This window comes from Zootoca vivipara, chromosome 12, assembly GCF_963506605.1.
Source record: "Zootoca vivipara chromosome 12, rZooViv1.1, whole genome shotgun sequence".
NCBI lineage: Eukaryota > Metazoa > Chordata > Lepidosauria > Squamata > Lacertidae > Zootoca > Zootoca vivipara.
Window position 1 is genome coordinate 42317734 of NC_083287.1, and position 19278 is coordinate 42337011.

Genomic DNA, 19278 nt, shown 5'->3' on the forward strand with positions numbered 1-19278 from the left:
ATAGACTCTTCCAGGGGTAAAAGCAAGAGCACAGCTATTTCCTACATGAACAGGGATGGTCAACTGTCAAGCGGTGCTCTGTTCTCATAGCAGCAGTTCACTATAAACTCAAAAGAATCTAGTTTCCATAATAAAATATGGAAATATGTAGACTGGTTGACTTATTAGATAAGGAGGAACAGCTCTGCTATTGCAGCTGCCTTGAAAAAGGTGGAACCAGATGGAAAGAAGACAAAGTCCCTACCAGAGAGGAATGGCAAATTAAGCTGTTGGAGTACGCCGAAATGGCAAAACTTACTTGAAAGCCCAGGAACCAAGAAGACAAAAACTTTAAGAAAGAATGGGAAAAATTCACACAATCTATTTAGGAGACCACTGTAAGCAGATAAAAACACTAGCAGGATTTTAATAACACTTGTAACTGTGGATAATATGGAGAGATACAATATATGTACTGTGAAATAATATGCAGTTGAAGATGTTGACAGTAGGACCCACAGAGGGGAGGGTGGGAAGTTGGGAGATTCAGAGAACTCTCAATGTATGGTTATGTATTTGATATTGTTATAACTTCTTGTTTGTAAAATCAAATAAAAATTATTTCCAAAAAAAGAAAAGAAAAGAAAAAAGCTGCACACAGAATCATCTCTGCTATTGCGTTTTCACCATCCCTCACATTGTTCTGGCTATAGTTTGGCACTCGCTGTTAAAGATATTGGGGAAGATCTGCAAATAAAGTTCGCAGTCACAAAGGGGGGGGGAGGTGGAACCAATCTCACCATCTTTGTATACCTGCAATAAATCATTTTCTTTGCCAGTCTCATATCAAGTGAGTGGCCAAACTCCCACTCATATCTTTTGAATCCTTCAGAGATGCATCCAGCAGTCAAAAATCCAAGAGAAAAACCAAATGCAGTTTTTGGACAACATCCCCTTCTGAGTTCAAGAATGGGATGGGATGACCTGGGCTAGGCTGGGCAAAATGATTGGATTGATACCTGGACATTTGCCACCTTAGAAATCATTTTAAATACAAAGGAAAAAAACAGGTAAATATTACCTCTGTGAAGCTTCTGCTAATGTATCCAAGTTATAGCCAGCAATGTTAGAAGGAGCATGGGCAGATTGGTTCATACTCCATGGAGGAGGGAGCAAAATATGGGGAAGATCTGGAACATGGTTTCTGGGTAGGAAAATTTCTCCACATAGGCAATGAGTACCTCCTAAAAGCCATGCTTCTGGATTCCTACATGAAGAAAGACTTTTGTAAGCATTTATAGACAGGATGTGTCATATAATAACTAGAAGTCTCCCAAGGAAGCCTCTAAATAGCAATGAAACAGCATAAAACAGTTTGTTTTCATACTGTAAACCACTGTGATATGTTTCTATGATACAGTGGTATATAAATATTTTAAATAAATAAATAGCTAAAATCTGGGAAATGATAACCATGTACAAATTCACTGAAGAAGTACTGGAAGCATAGAATTACAAAAGATACTCTGATGGCATATTTTCTGCTTCTGTTCTATGTGAAAGCCAGTGAAGCTTCTGATCAAATACTGATTTGATCAACTACAGAGTTTTTTCTGACTGTGTCGCGGTTTATATAATTTACACATTCAAAGTCTCTCCATAGTTAGCAATAATAATTGGTTACTACATTTAACCCATAAGCCCACTCATTATAAATTAAGGTGTGTAATTGGCAAGTTTAAATTATTGATTTATTTACTTTTTCTTCCCCCCATCTGCTCATAATGAAAAATCAAAATTCATGTCCAGTTAAACCGGGATCCCTCTGGGAATAAGGGTTTTACAAGTCTGGAGCATGTGCAGTCAGGCAATGATGGGGCATTACACACAAAATCCCCAAATGCAATAGTGGTTAGCAGGGCTTTTCTCAGCCAGAACTTGCCAGAACTGAGTTCTGGCACCTCTCAGGTGGGTGCCATTGCTATGATAAAAGAACAAGAGAGGTGTTCTTGGTGATTTCTGGCACCTCTTTTTCTAGAAAAATAGCACTGGTGGTTAGTGCTTATAGGAACTGGGAAGGAGGGAGGCAAGGAGACCAATAGTAGGGGGAGCCATCTTCTGACTGGCTGGCAGGTGGGGTGGGGTGGGGTGAGGACAGGGTGAGGGTTGTTGGGGCAGTGCCCCATTTGCCCTAATGGACCAGTGTCCAGTGCCCAAAGAGAAAAACAATATTAAAATGTGGAGTATTTTACTACTATGGATGCATTTGGATTATTGTGAGGATTATTGCATTAGTTTTCCTGGTTATGATGCTATTAGCACTTCTGTCCTAGCTTCTAACGCTCCTTTTACACTGCAGTATCCATTCTGTTCAGGAACTGTGGATTATTTATGTCCTGCTAAATATCTGAGCGTGACGTGACACAACAGCTGATGTCATCAGACATGTCACTTCCCACTCTTTATATGTACTTCTGTGCCATGAAAATGGTGGGGGGAAACTGTTGAAAGGGTGAAATAAAATAGTTTTGAGGTCCTTTTTTCCATCTCTTCATTATCCATAATGTGATAACTTGTTCAATATACAGTGGTACTCTGGTTACAAACTTAATTCATTCCGAAGGTCCGTTCTTAACCTGAAACCGTTCTTAACCTGAGGTACCACTTTAGCTAATGGGGCCTCCCACTGCCACCGTGCCACCGGCATGTGATTTCTGTTCTTATCCTGAGGTAAAGTTCTTAACCCGAGGTACTACTTCTGAGTTAACGGAGTCTGTAACCTGAAGTGTTTGTAATCCGCGGTGTTTGTAACCCGAGGTACCACTGTATACACTTTTAAAATTGCACACAAACTAGTAGTTAAAATGGGAAATTGTTCTTCACCCCATACCTGGGAGCCTACACAAGCAGTTAGGCTAGTCTCACATGTGAAGAGGATTGGTAGCTGTAGTGAGGGAAATGTACTCTGCATACGCTCAGAAGCACTCTCCTTCATTACTAGTGCACAGGATCCAGAGCTGAGCTCTGGCAATCAAAACAGATTCTGGGTTTGGGCTCTCCTGAGCCTCAGAGATTAAATTAAATCCCCAAAGTGCCCCTAATTCAGAGGAAAAGGGCTATAATGTAACATTTACCTAGCAAAGCAGAGAAACGTATATTAATGTGTTCTTTACTATGATGCAATTGCAGAATGGTTTAGCCAGCTGGTGGAAAAGCCTTATGCAAACACTTCTTGCTAAGTGGAATCTGTTTTGTGTGCATGTGGTGTGTGTCTCCCCTTCTCCAAGAGCCCACAACTGCATCGGCTAACATGGGCGGAAAGATCAATGTGTACAAAACGGTAACCGAATCACAGACACCAGATGCAAGGCCAAGTGTTCAGTTATACTGAGACAGCTGAGTCAGGAATTCAAAAATGGGAGGTGGAGGGAAAGAAGAGTTATCAGTGGGGTAAGGCTATGTAGCTGCTGGCACCTGTCTGCATTCACTCTCACATTCCTGATCACTGGCCCACAGACAGTTGTTGACTAACTTGCCCTTCAGTGGCCCCTGTTCCTTTTGCACCAGACTTTTGACAGCTTTTCCTGCTTCTGAGGGCAATCATCATTTAACATTGCCCCGAAGTAGGGAACACAGGAAACTACCTCATTCTTGCGTCAGGGACCATGGGAACATCTAGCCCAGAACTGTCAACACTGACTGGCAGGGGCTCTCTGGGGTTTCAGTCAGGGAGTGTTTCCTATGGGAGAACTGAACACTATTATTCTGTGTGCATGGCACTGCTTGCCATTGTTTACTTACAGTAATGTAGAATGGTAACTTCAGTTGCGCAGACTGAAGAGACGAATGTGGCCCTTGACAGCAGCCATTCCTTGGCATTTTGGAGCTTGGCATTTTCCATCTTGGGCCTGGGGGCGGGCCCCATACTCACCACCGTAGCTTATAAGGCTCCAAGGAGGCCTCAGGTGTGTGGGGGGTGGGGTGGATATTTAGTCGGGTGTGGGAATTTGTTTAAATTTGGTGTGTTTGTAACTTTTACTGTTTTTGGTTTTTATTGTTTTGTTTTTGTTTTTGTTTTTTGTATAGGTTTTAGTTTAATTTTAAGGGGAGGGGTCAGGGCTGCCTGGGAGTGGGTCCCAGCCAACAAAATGGCTGGGGCAGGTTCCACCAAGGGGCGGGGAATGCACTGGGACAACTGATCTCAGTGATCACGTGTAGGAGAAGGAGTTACGCTAAGACCAGACTACGTCATTACCGAGGAGGCAGGCTTAGTCGTTCTTTGAGGACTATCCCTGCCTCCGGGTCTGGTCTTGACCGGACGGATACTGGAATCAGCAAGGGATACCCACACGACCTGAAGGTGCTACTGTGCAATGCCAGGTCAATGATCCATAAGACCACTGCCATCCATGACTTGATCGTGGATGGAGGACTTGACCCCGCTGTTTTTGTTTGTTTGTTTGTTTGTTAACTGAATTTGAGAAGGCCATGCCTACAATAACCCTCATCAGGTAAACTTGAAATTTGGCGTGGTCTGTCCTCAGCTGCACTGCCACGTTTCAAATCAGTCCATTGCCATGCAGCCATTTTCAAGCCATCAAAGTTACTAAAACTAAAACTAAAACCAAACCCCAATTTTTTTCAGCATAATGGCAGAATGCTATTTACCTGACTCACCGTTGACAAATAGGACTACAGCTGTAGCCTTATAATAAAGACATATATTCATTTTATTTATTTGCATCTCTCATGTCTCCTTTCCCTCCCCCTCAATCTTTTCCTGTTCCTCACACAGCCTCCTCTAACTGTCATTTTCCAACTGTCAACCTCTCTGCTTGACACTCACTCCACCCAACATTCCATTCAACACCCCTCCCCCCCCACTTACCCTCTCAAAACAGGTTCATGCTGAGCATTTCTGGAAAGAGCCTTGTGAAATCCCTTTGTCTTACATTGCCCCCCCAAAGCCTTTTAAAAACTACAAACATGTAACACATCTACTACACAAAAGCACATATTAGACACCCCCTGAAACTGATACATCAGACAATTCCCCCCCCCCTCAAAAAATGTAGTGAAAACACATACTGTAAATCTTTATGGAAAGCCCACCCCAGGAAAGTGTGTGGAAGAAAAATGCACAGAACTTGTCAACAGTCCCTTGTCAAATGTTGCAATTGTTAAAAAAATAAGCCATTTATTATTGCTTCTACCCCAAATGCAGCATGGACCATCCACAAACTTACTGCTCCTGTTCTGTCAAGCTTCAAATTTATCTGTTCAACCATTTTCTAACAATAAACCACAGAACTCCCCGTTATAATAGCAGAATGACTTCCCTGAGAAGGATTGTTTTTTAAAAAACTACTCTGGGAATTTCTGTGAGGGGAATATGGGTCTCCTAAGAACTCTCAGCACCCTTAATCCAACAAAGCTCCCAGCATATGTGTGTGTGTGTGTGTGTGTGTGTGTGTGTGTGTGTGTGTGTGTGTAGGGGGGGGTGAAACACAGCTGTTTAATATGGCTCCTTTAAATATACAGTGCAGATGTGGCGGTAGGCTAATGAAAATTATTTTTGCATGATATAGACCGAGACAATTCAAAGAGCAGCCATTAGGATGAATAAGTACAGAGCCACTAAGTCCGTAATAGTAGCTGCTTGTTTGTACAAAGCACATCTTGCGCCTTTGTGAAGATTAGTATTGGCTGCTACCGAAGGAAAGCTTTGCTGGCTTGTTTACCACAGCCTTTAATCATTTGACACAGAGGAAAGCTTAATTTTTATTTCCTCTTTCATCCGAGATATCAGAGTCTCACTTGTTGCCAGCATTTAACACGATTCCCTCAGGATCAAGCCGCAGATGCTCAGGCAGAGCTGCTACACTAGAGCTGGCTTCAAATTACTTATAAAAGCACCTGAAATTTCTGCTCTCTGGGAAAGGGACCCATCTAGTTCTCAAGAGAGTAGGCCAGCAATGCTATGAAACACTAAAACACTGTATACGTTTTTTCCATGGCTACATAATGAGTGAGCAAACAAGTGCTTTTTATTTGTTGTGTGTTCCTGTGAAGTGCCCAGGGAAAAGATTTTTTACCTCAAATTGCAAGTAGGGGTGAAGGGACTGGTTAAGTAGCAACCTACCCGAAATGGCTAGCATTGGATGCAACCCTTGATCATCTACTAGAAAATTGCCTGTGGTAGGGTACAACAACTCTTCCCCATTTTTCATGATGCTTCTCCAGTCTGGAGGCACTAGCTGCTCTGCTCTAGTACCTATGTGCAGCTATATCAAGAAATCCCTTATTTCTGGAGTCATAGAACCAACAACACACCTTAATGCTTCACTCCATATTTGCTTTTGTTGTATTTTCCCCAATTCTGCTACTTTCCACTTCTCTGCCCAATTCTCTTTTGGCCACTGACATTAATAGTTACCGATCCACCAGGGACTATATCTAATCATGCATCAGCATGTCTCTACTGTTGCAGGAGAAGAGATGTTCCATTTGAGATTTGTTTCAGATTTGTTCAAATACTAAGCCATGCTTCCATAACAATTGTGGTTTGGCCTTGTTCTTAAAAATGGAGAAATGTTTCTTATCTCATTTTCAAAGTTAGAAACCCCAAAAGGACCAATATTTAATATTCTCCCAGGTGTGGGAAATGTTGCTCTAAAACCCGACTGTATTACAGTCAAGTAAAAAGATATACAAACACCTTCATTTCCTAATATAAGGCAGCCACAAATACACACAGCAATTGCAACATAGGATCACGTTTCCTTCCCTGAAGAAAACGTTCGTTACACAGTTTCCTTTTTTATATATATTAAAAATATTCATCTCAAGGGCAGAAAATTCACTTGCTCTGACTTTGGTCAAAAGAGCTTCTCAAATACACACTGAAATCCCCAGAGGAGTTGAAAAATAAACAGCTCATACTGAAGAGCCCAGATTTCATCCGCTCTTTTCCATAATGAGCTACACAAACAACTGCTTTGCCTTAAATAATTTAAAATGCTCCCACTAGGCTCCTCTTCACTTAATAAGCAGGAGCAAATCCTGCAATTACAGAGTGCTTCCCACAGCATGGAAGTCATGCCGTTATCATAGGATCACTATCTAGAACCAAGCCTCAATTTTCACAAGAGAATGCCAAGGGGAATCTGCACACTGTTGCAACCAAACAACTGCTGAAATTCCAATGTAGATCCAAGTTTTGTACCATTTATTCTGGGAAATGTTATAAAATTTGGAGGAAAGGCAAAGTTGATCCCAATCAACTGCAAAAGTGTTTTAGAGTCCTATCCAGTTTAAGAGGACTAGTTGTTAATAAGGGGAAGCATGGCTGCGTCTTTTTTTAAAAAAAGCTCACAGCAGAATTAAATATAGAAAGAAGAATAAATATCTCAATCAGCTGACAAATATACAATGCACTTCAATTAATTATAGTGTTCAGTTAACTCAACTACACAATGCTATTATGTTAAAAATGTTCTGGAGAAAAGTCTATCATGCAAGGAGATAGTTTGCTTGCCTGTTTGCTACTTTTTAAAGATATGTCATGTGTTCCCTGAGTGGGGAATGATAGGTTTGTTATGATGAAGACAAAGGTGGCAGGATAAGTAATATTGCCAGTTCTTCTATTTTCTGCCATAAGCAATTGCATCTTCAGTTTGGGCCAAAGCACTGAATCTGGAGATGGGAGACTAAATTGATCCTGGAAGAGAGAAAGGAACACATTGCAGGCATAAAATAGCCTATACCACAAGAAGAAAGTGGGATGTTCAGATGAAGAGGAATTGATCCTCTGAAAACTAGGTCAGCATCCAATAATCAGACAGAAAACCTGTGTAGGGCTTCAGCTTTCCCCTTTCCCTTTTGTTTTTTAATTGCAACAAATGTGTTGTCCCCTGCAAATTGGCACAAAGTTGTAAATTAAATGTTACACGATGACACCTTTACCTGGAGGAGCTCAAGGTACAATACATCAAGGTACCATACGGTACTCCTTTCTAATTTTTGACTCCTCAAAATAACACTACAAGGTAGATTAACCTGAGAGACTGTAACTGGCTCATGGTCACCTTCATGGCTGCATGGGGCATTTGAACCCTGGTCTTCCAGATCTCTAACCACTTTGCCACAAAATGATAGCACACTCCAAATGATGTTGAACTACACCTCCCACCAGTCTCAGCCAGTATGGCCATTGGTCAGGGACGATAGGAATTGTAATGCAAAATATTTGGAGAGCACTAGGTTGGGGGAGGCTGCTTTAATCGGTTATGACTTTTACTTCCGCTTTCCTGTTTAACAGCCTTCATATTAGCTACCAAATAAATTGCCATTTTAAATTAATTTTTTTAAGCAGTTTTTTTAAAAAAGGAAAACCCAACCATGTGGTTTCTTAAGCAGAGTTTCTTATGAGGAAAATTATCTCCCTCCTCAAGGGCTATTTAGAGAAGATGGTAGTATCAGCTAAGCAGGTCAGCAGGGTGGCGTAGCCCCAAACAGCGTGGCAATTATTAGTTGGCAAGCACTGACAGCTGAATAGGCTCAATAGGCTCAGGAGACAATGGCGGCAAGTGTGGTTGACAGGAAACTCATTTGCATTGATTTTAAACACAGTGCAAGTCCTACTGTCAATGCAGATGGGAATAGGAAACTATGCCTCATATAATTAACCCCCCACCCTCCATTATTTAAAAGGGCCTTCTTTAATTATTATGGGGTGGTAGAAGCCATGTTAGATTAACAAATGGAGTACATCTTTAGGATTTTCAGATACTGCCACAGAACTCTTACTTCTTGTCCTCTAGGCATATTTCCATATAAATAAGTCCAATAAAGTCAGAAGCCCATGGCAGGCCACTCTGCTGCTAGAGATGAGGTTCACTAGTTTCCAATTGCCTGGAACAAAAACAAATTCAATGATAATGCCATACCGGATTACCTGCGAGGTCTCAACTTCAATTTATTGTGTGCCTGTTTACACACTGATAGACTGAAGGCTTGCACTGAGATGTCTGATTCATGCATACAGTCCCATATTTAAATCCTCTGCTTCACTCTAGGGCTTTCACAGGGGGTAGATTAAATTAAGAAGAGTAAGTGGAGAGCATTTCATGCAACTAAATAAGTGCTCCCTAGAAGGGAATAACTACAAATCTATGGCACAATGTTATAGAACTATGATGTAGATAACATTTTGTTTTGTGTTCAATATTCCTTTTGCTCCCCAAAGTGTTAAAATTTACCTCTCTTATATTGTAGGGGAAAAAAATCAAAATACTAAAATAGATAGGGCTTCCTCCAAATACTTCAATATGAAAAACAGGCATTTCACAACTCTTGACTGTCAGAACATTATTCCCTCAGACAATTCCTCTGCCCATTGTGGGACATTGCAAAGCATTTCATTTTTGGCCCATGCTTATTTTATTTCACAGACAGTCCAAGCCCTGCGAACTCTGATTTATCTTTATTATTATTACCTGATTTACTCTGTGTCGCAAGGTGCTGAACCTAACAGCGCTTTAGAGATGTTCCCACATGAAATCTCCTCACGGAGCTGTCAACAAAGCAAGGCATGTTGGGACCCATTCTTCCCTCCCCACACTCACAAGAACAGCACAAACAAGGGAAGGAGTGGGTCTACTGGCCCTGACAGGCCCACACTCCAGAGCTCCTTCTGGGTGTGAGAATGAGTAAAAAGAGAAAGAAACACCCACAGCGCATATTTTTATTTACTGGCGAAGCTCCTCTTCAAATAGGGGATTTTTCCTCTCTAATATCCTAGCGGGCTTTTTTTTATATAAAAAAAAACCCAACAACCTCAAGTTTTGTCAATTAACTGAATTAGCCCAGCTGGATCAGATCACAGACCTATGACAGCACATTCACACCATACATTCAAAGCACTTCAGCTGCCTTAAACAAATAATTATGGCAGCCATAGGTGATGAGAGTTGTTAGAAGATCCATGTTCCCTGCACAGTGCTACAATTCCCAGAATTCCCTGAAAAGTGGGAAATAATTGCTAAACTGCTCTGGATATTGTAACTCTGTGAGAGGAATGAATATGGGTTTTCTAACAACTCTCAGTACCCTTAAGAAACTACAACCCCCAGGATTCTTTGAAGGTAAGCTATGACTGTTCTGAAGTACGGTCATACCTTGGATCCCAAATGCCTTGTGAGTCAAATGTTTTGGCTCCTGAATACCACAAACCCGGAAGTGAGTGTTCCGGTTTGCGAACGTTCTTTGGAACCCAAACATCTGATGTGGCTTCCGATTGGCTGCAGGAACTTCCTACAGCCATTCGGAAGCCGCACCTTGGTTTCCGAACATTTTGGAAGTTGAACGGACTTCTGGATGGATTCCGTTCGACTTCCGAGGTATCACTGTAGTATCCTAGTGCTTCAAATGTATAGCGTGAATGGAGCACCGGTCAAGCCTCCTGTTTCTCCATAGGGGCTGATCAGATGCCTCTGGGAAGCCTACAAGCAGGGCATGAGGGCAATAACCCTCTCTCACTGTTGCACTGTAGCAACTGGCATGTCTCAGGGACCAGTCAGAGCAGCTGGAAGCGCCTAGCCGGCTGCAACAGGCCTTTAGATGGTTTGATCTAACAAGACCATTGTTTCACCGTTTTAGAAGCTACATCAGAACACACAAAGCTGCACCTTGACATCAGATCTGCGGTGCTTCTGGCAAGCACGGCCTTCTCCGACTGACAGAGGCTTTTCAATGTTTCTGGCAAGGCTTCTTTCCAAACTCTATCAACTCTAGGATCCTTTAACTGGAACATGAACTAGGCACACATGCAGCATTAAGTAATTTGGTTGGCCATTAATTGGAGTGAACATATGCAAAAGAAACGAGATTTCTGAACTTTCATTTGGCACGAGTTAAGCTATGGGATTTTCTACACCAGGATGTAGGGATGGCCAGCAACTCAGATAGCTTTAAATGGGGATCAGGCAAATTTATGGAAGGTAAGGCTAGCAATGGTCATGATGTCTATATTACGTCCAGTATCAGCAAAACAGCACTCTCCCTGCTTGTGATTCCCAACATCTGATATGCAGGAGCAAGAATATAGCCTTATCCTCCACGGTACTGTACCTAAAGGTGTGGCATTTCACAATGAATGTGATTCAGCAAACAAGCTCTTCAACATCACTAAGCCAAGTTTTGTTTGGCAGATAATATTATTGACAAACAATGAACATTTAGGATTACACTGAGTTACAGGCTTGAAACAAGACACCATTGCTGGTGCCAAAATAAATGGCAAAGCAAATGCAAGGGGTCTAACTGCTTCACAGCTGCAGCAGAATGCACTTCAATACTGAAGAAAATAACCGGCACTCAAAAGGCCAATAATTATAGTATTTCTCATTCACTGAATGTGCTGAAAACAGGGTAATCCCAGCTGCCGTCCTCTTAACCTTGTGTTTTTATGCATCCATCCCTCTTGTAATGATTGTCTAAGACAGTGATGGGCAACCTTTTAAGCTTGGTGTGTCAAAATTCGCCAAAAAACCGAGCATAACTCGGGTGGTGTGTCACTTCAAGAAAAAAACCATAATTTCATGATATTTATAGTTTAAATAACAAAAATGTTTAATTGTAATATATAACTGTATTTAATAAACCAAAAACGAATTATTTAACCAAACCAAACCAAAAAAACCCTTATTTATCACAAAGTGCCCAGAGCTGTTGAGATTTTGGGGGGGGAGCTGCTGACCAAAGTTTCGGAGGGGTTTTTTTGGAGGGTGCAAAAGTTGCTTTGCTTTTTTGGGGGGGTGCCCCAAAGCTGCTGTGCTTTTGGGGAGGAAAGAGAACAGAAATAAATGACGAATAATACCTTTGCTGGAACTAACACGCAGCACCGACATAGTCTGCCAAAGCGCAAAAAACCCAGCACAGAATGGGTTAAAAAATGAACGCTGTTACACCCAATCATAGTCTGCCAAAGCGCCAGAAAAAATAGCCCAGAAAGGGTTAAAAAACCAATCAACTGGCTACCAGCAGCAACAACAACAACAAAAAGGATCCGAGTTTTAACAGTGGAGACAAGCTGTAGAGGAGAAAAGCTCTTATACGATCTGGTATAAGAAAAAGCTGTAGGAGGAGCAGGAGAACAAATGGGGGGGGGGGGACAACAACAACAGCGCGAATGGGCCGATAGGGCGCGTGCCAGCAGTGAGGGCTCTGACACGCATATCTGACACGCATATCATAGGTTCGCCATCACTGGTCTAAGAGGTAATTTCTTTTTCCTCTGCTCCCTCCCTCATGGAAGTTCAGCTGCATGGAGAAGTATCAAAAAGAAGGAATGGCCTGGGTGTGGGAAATGATGCATTTTCCAATTTGTATTGAGGAAGTATTGTCCTCTCTTAGATCACCTCTACTACCTTGCCTTACAAAATAATATGTTTATTCATCTTTTGGTCCAAACAGGGCTTCCTAGCTTACGAATGTTATTACAACAAGAGAAGAGTGGTACAATTTAGCTGAGAACTTAATAGAAATGTTGAAAAGTCGACCTGGGATCCAAAGGCAAAATTTTGCGATCTTTCTGTTCAGCAACTGGTCTTCACTATCCAAAGGAACATGGCCAAGGTGATGTCATGCATCACAGCCAACTGGATTCCCAGTGGTTACAAGAGATGGAAGAAGGCTCAGAGAAAGAATGTCGTGGTCGGGCAACATCAAGTTGGAAGATGGCGGTCCTTCAAATAGCCTTGTCCCAAACCCATATTTAAAGCTTTAGAAGCAATAACCATAACTTTGAATTGAGTTCAGTTGGAGTTTTATGAATTTGTTTGTTTTATTGCCTCATGTTCTGTGGACTGCTTAGAGTTGTGAATGATTAAACAACACATAAATGCCTTAAATAAAACATATAAGAGGAAATGGATCACATACAGAAGGGAACAAAAGTGGACAGACTTCCGTAAAATTTGCCTGGTTTAAAACATTGTTGCAAATTTATAAATAATCGCTGTAATTTAAATAGAAATGCAATCCATCTCAGCACAGCGAGGAAGCCTCAGGCCAGTGTTGTCTGCTCATGTCAGCTGTCCTGGTCCAGCCCCTATTCTTTTCATAGCAGTTCTTTATCTTCAAACAAGGTTTGGAGCTTCAAATAGAGGATTTTTGAAAATAGAGGACTGTCCTTTGTCAAGTAGGATATATGGTCATCCTAAGCACATACCATCCATGGCACACACACAGTTTGAACAGTGGTCATGAGTAGGGCAGAGGGCATGAATGTTCAGTCAAGACCTGCAGCTGTTTGAGCATACTGCCTCTCTCATTCTGTCTCTACCTTGCCTATATTGAGAAAAAGTATTCTTTACTTCAGGCCAAATGTTTTTAAGAGCTGGAGGAATATCACATTCTTCCATACATTACCTTGCACAATCTTGGCACACATTTACCCTACATCCATATCCATTTGTTTAAAATGAAACCTTTCAATGGGGAAGGGAAAGTGTTTGCGCACTGCACTTGCAATGATGCTTCAAGCACCGGCAAAGTGTGGCACCTCCTGAAATGAAAACTTGACATCCACTTTGCTAGCACAATGCAAACCTAATTTAATTCCCGGCTGGTCTAACAGGAGGCCGATGCTCATACAATTTCAATGTGTTCGGAGAAACGTGGTGCTGCAAGAGATGGACATAAAAAGTGGAAGAGTAATAAATAAAAAGGCAATAAAAAAGGAGTAGTTAGTGCTACATTGCTGTTTTCCAACCAGCCTGATGAAAAATAAAAACATGCTCTAGCAAAAGAAAGCACCAGAGAATTTGGGTTATAAAAGTGCCAAGGAGGTTTTGGAAGAGTGCAATATATAAATAAAATACCACTGAATTAGACGAATTGACATCACTTTATACTCTGGAAAGGGAGAGCTATCTAGCTTGCTAACTGTTCCCATTCCATTCACTTTTCTTTCAAAAGTCACAAGTTCACAGGCTCTCAGGAGATCTGACTAGAGAGGAATGCAGCCGCCATAGAACTGCTTTTTTATAAGCAGGTGTACATACCACAGTACAATGGGTTCACTCTGGCCCTTCCATCACAATGAGTAGTAGTATGCACACCACCCCAAACGTTTTATACTTCAATGCTCCCTTAAACCTTGACCTTTCAGAAAAGGCAGAGGTAGCAAAGCAGGGGGGGCAGTCATGCTTTTAAAACAGGAGGCAGAGGTTTTGCACAGCAAGTAAGTAAAGTTAGAGCAGGGGTGGACAAACAAGGGCACTGTGTCCCATTTCACAGCTTGAGGCAAAATGGGAAGTGTCTCCCTGCCCGGCTGCCTCTGCCAGTGGTGAAGTGGTACAGGCATTGGCACCAATTTCTGGTGAGATTTCACTGGAAATCAGCGCTGATGTCAGTTCCGCTTCTCCCCCAGTGGCGTAGATGGCAGGATGCCAGTGAGGGTGCTACCTCGGGGGTCCCGCCACCTGAGCCAGCGTTGTTACCCTGCCAAGTGGGTGGGTTTGGGCCAGAAAGCAGTTTGGGGTCTACTGGTACACCTCAAGGTGATGTGCAGTAGATCAGAAAGTGTTTGACCCCACCTAGTGGTTTAACAATAGCAACCAAAATGCCTTCCAAATAAAGCTTGGGGAGTGGAATTGTGTGTGACAGGATCTTCAGGTCAGTTTGGGTTGTAAAAATATGCTCCTGGGCTGAACATGTGCTCAGAAGTACCTTGGGTCCTTGTTCCACAGAGTGCTGAAGCCTGTCAATCATAATATTCTAGTAAAACCACCAAGTAGAACATCTGCTCAGGGATAGGAACATGAAGGAAGATATGCATTTCTTACTATGGTATCTTTCGGTCAGACGCCATATAAGAAGGGCAAGGAAAGGATGCTGAAATCCAACCAGCAGTAAATAGGAGAGAAAGGAGAACGACCATTCTACCACACTGTACTAAAATGAGCAAAAAAAACACAGCAGCAGCAGCATGAAGCACCTGCATTACGCTTCCTTGTGCTACTGCAGAGTAGGAGGATTCGTGGTTTGCACAAATGCTATTGAATTAGGGGAAAGCCAATTATATCAACCTCCTAAGAGTCCAAACATTTTTAGGGATAGCAACTAGACCACAAAAAGTTGAATTTGTAAGAACACAGTATAGAATTAAATCACCTCCCCTTTCTTCTTCATACCCAGCCTCAAGCTACCCTTCCTTCCCTTTACCCAGCAGTCAGGTAGCTAAGCTAGAGTCCATGTCAACAATTAAACATGTCATGTGCTCAAATATTGTAATAAAAACCTCATGAACAAAAGAGCCCACCTCCTTCCGGGTCCTTCTTGGACTTTATATTATTCTTTCCCAAACACCTTAATAGCTGGTTGATGTAACTGCTGTTGCTGCTGCTTGCCCTTGTGGACTCATTTCCCCAAGGCATTAGTGCTATTTAAATTCCACTACGCTTTTCACAGCAAGACTTAACAAGTTTCTAGCAGATTAAAATTCATCAAGATGGTATTTTGTATTCTGAGCCAATCCAAGGAATTCATGGCATCTTTATATCTAGCCAATGGTCAGGGATTATGCAAGCTGTAGTCCAAAACATCTAGAGGGCACTAGGATGGGGCAGGCTCATTTATCCTAGCAATGATACTTGAAATTTGCTAGAAGACAGTGATGCAAGTTCTTAGCTGCTATATGCGGCTCCAGTAGCTTTGTCCCACCCCACCACTGGGTGGAAAAAAGTTTAAAAATTATTATACAGCTATGGTCACTTTTAAAATGTTAAGAAAAAAATATTCAGGAATGTGTCTCGAAAGCAATATTGTGCCGACCTCTTGCCATGTTCTACAAAAGACTACTTCTTGAAACCTCCTGCTGTTGTACCATGTTACCTTTTTACCTGCAGGTAGCTCTGAGCAGTTGCAGAACCCATGGATGGAAGTGCACAGAGAACATTAATTTAGATGTCCTTCAAAGTTGATTTATTAATTAAAATCAAATCACCACAACATATTCCATTTCTTTATTTATTTGACAAGCAGCAGTATCATGTTCTTTTTACATTTTAATGTAGATACAATTATTATGTTATCTGCCATATTACAATATTTAGTCTGTTTTAACTTTGTCTTTTAAGATACATTAAAAAACATCAACTGCAAACGTGGGGGGCATGGAGGGGTGGAAGGGGGGAAGCATGGTATCCAACCAAAATTTCCACATTTCAGCAATACTTTACTCATTCTCATTTAGTAAAGTTTTAAGAAATGTCATAATGACATGAGCTTGGAATATCTATAGGCTTTTCATTTCATTTCGTTGACGCTCATGACGTGGCACTGGTGATGTTGTAAACAGCAGAAAAAACAGGGGCTGCCAAAGTGACCAATTATGGAGGCACAGCAGGCCTGCTTCTCCCCCCCCCCACAGGACACACCAAGCAGTGACAGCAATGATCTCCGTACAACCATACCTGCAGGATATTAACCTCATGCTACATAGCTGTACTCATCTGCTGAGGACTGGCTCCGCTCAATGTATTGTTTGTCAATCAGAACTTCAATACACTTCTTAATCATGCTGATACTTGGATTAAACCTAGCTCTTGATTGGCTAATTACCTGAAAGAGAGAGAGAGAGAGACTTTATTTAACATATACCTAGTTCAAATGAGTTATAAAGCTTCAAAACCAAACCAATGTCACCATCTGGACATAATTCTAAAAGGGCATATGTCACAGGCATGGTAGTGGCTACTCTAGAGTAACGACTCCTCACGACGTTGCCTTTTCATACTTTTATTAAGTGCACACTATTTACAGTGCTGAGTCAGTGCTATGTACATGTTGTCAGTCTGGGCAGAACCTCCGAATGGAGATTCCCGCGTTTTCCTCCAACAAAGTAGCCTGGGAATATTGAATCTCCGCCCCCGTCACTTCTTGCGCAATTCCGGGGTTGGCAGGAGCGGTCTTCTGGTCGCGCTTTCCCTGTTTCCCACTTCCTTTCCTAAGCGGAGCAGTGGCTCTGCTACCCTACCTGAGCCATGCCCTCTACTTCCTGATTCCCCGCTGGAGACATCCCCCTCCCCGCTCCCACTGGCGCTGGGAGATGAGCTTGTGCTTAAGATGGGAGGAGGCTGTCTGTAGCTTCTCTCCTTCACATCCTACATTCAATTTTTTTTCTGAACTGTGGGACGGTTCACATAATATTGTTTTTCCTCCTTGTGAACAGTCTTGAGCTTTCCACAGAGTATACAGTCGTACCTTGAGTGCCTTGTGACTTGAACATTTTGGCTCCCGAACACTGCAAGCCCAGTGCAAACTTTTTTTTGGAAGCCGAACATCCAACGCGGCTTCTGACTGAGTGCAGGAAGCTCCTGCAGCCAACTGGAAGCCACGCCTTGGTTTTCAAACATTTTCAGAAGTTGAAAGGAGTTCCAGAACGGATTCCGTTCGAAAACCAAGGTACGACTGTACTTCATGTGGAGGAATGCACGTGTAAACCTGCTGGTAAAAATGGATACTGCTGCAGCTATTACCATAATCAAGCACTGCTGGTAAAATGACTTTAGTGGCAACAGAAATTATTGTTGTCAGTTGCTGTTCTGGTGTACCACTCAGTTTACAGCACTTCTCTAGGCAACCTCTCACTGAAATCCCAAGCATCTTTTGGGTGCAATATGACACCTCTATGTTCTTTGATTTGCATCTGCTCGGGGATACCTAAGGTGGCATTCTGTGTCCTACGTTTTGTATTTAACGTTGACAGTTCTAACAACAGAGTTCCAATGTACAGTGGTGCCTCGACTTATGAATTTAATCCGTTCTGAAGGCACGAAAAATTCGTAAGTTGAAAAGCGCCATTGGAAACTCGATTTCCCATAGGAATGCATTGGAAACGGAAAAATTCGTCTAAAAATTCGTAAGTCGAAAAAACCCTATCTAAAACCGCCGCAGTTTCTGTTCGGATGTCGAGAAATTCGTAAGCGTGCGGCCATCTGCCCCATTCGGAAGTTGAAAAATTCGGTTGTCGAGTCATTCGTAAGTTAAGGTACCACTGTATATTTAGCATTAGGGGCTTCTAACCCGGCCAAAAACAGCAATAACCAAACCACTGTCCTTAACAAGATCTCCTACTACATTCTACAAATTTCCACCCGAACAGAATACGTTACATGTTTTCATCAAGTCCATAACACTGGTCGGCACATGCTCTTACCTCCTGAATAAGAGCATTGTGTCGCAGCAGCTTCCGCGCTTTCATGATACGAACTATAGCAGCTTGAAGGTACATTTTTCTATCTTCATCTACAGCGCTTCTGGTTTGCTCCATTTCCTGCAAAACACACAGACACATATTAACTGATTTATATACAAAGAGACTGATTCAATAGTCTAACAAGGTGTAATTCAGGGGCTTAGCTGTGAAGTTTGCACCAGGAATGCAGTTGTGGAATTGTTATGTTCAGGCTGTGCATTGCACTGTTAGTGAATCCTGATGGCAACGCTAATGCTATTGTGCACTTGGAAGTTAAGGTGAGTTGGATCTCAGCAGTGTCTAAGCTCTAACACTCTCTAAGCTACTAAACAAAAAGTCAGCAGACTCACAGAGAAATAGGGAGGGCTTTGTACCATCCTGGTCTGTCCTCCAAGCCAGCAAGTGTGTGTGTGTAAGTGTGTGTGTGTGTGTGTACAGCATTTGCTTGACCTGTGTGTCATCTGGCTGAAGGTAAAAGTGTTTGTGCTGCTTATAGTGTGGGTTATTGTCTGATTGCTGGCTGGATGAATGCAGTGGGGGGTGGGGATGGTTCCAGGGCCTGCCTTGCTATAACAAGCTGCTCAACACCAAAGGGGTTTACCACTTTTGAGTCACATGTCAGGGACACACAGGGGCAGCGGCGCCCCACAGTGTCAGTCAGGATATAGAAGGCACTGTGTGAAACAGGCCTGTGACCCTCAGCTAGGGTGAGAGCCAGGTGGAGGGGAAGTCTGGGGAAGAGAGTAGCTAGTATACATGAAGGAGCGTCTCCACCCCCATCGTTCTGCCCAGACACTGAGGTCTAGAGCCGAGGGCCTTCTGGCAGTTCCCTCGCTGCGAGAAGCCAAGTTACAGGGAACCAGGCAGAGGGCCTTCTTGGTAGTGGCACCCGCCCTGTGAAATGCCCTCCCACTAGATGTCAAAGAGAAAAACATCTGCCAGACTTTTAGAAGACATCTGAAGGCAGCCCTGTTTAGGGAAGCTTTTAATGTTTAACAGACCATTGTATTTTAATAATTTGTTGGAAGCTGCCCAGA

At 42.4% G+C, this 19278-nt stretch overlaps 1 protein-coding gene across 4 annotated transcripts in view; it reads right to left on the reverse strand.

Moving 5' to 3' along the window:
* Positions 1-9810: 9810 nt before the first annotated feature.
* CUL2 (cullin 2) overlaps positions 9811-19278 on the reverse strand; it is a 52433-nt gene continuing 42965 nt past the window's right edge. For 3 of the 4 annotated variants that reach the window (XM_060280887.1, XM_060280885.1, XM_060280888.1), the window contains 2 exons: positions 18203-18319; positions 15996-16605 (listed from right to left, as the gene is read on the reverse strand). In XM_060280887.1, the coding sequence (XP_060136870.1) occupies positions 16474-16605; positions 18203-18319 (249 nt within the window). In that variant the 3' untranslated portion in view covers positions 15996-16473. Of the gene's footprint in view, positions 13665-15995; positions 16606-18202; positions 18320-19278 lie in introns of those variants that run through there. The other variant, XM_060280886.1, reaches the window with a different exon arrangement.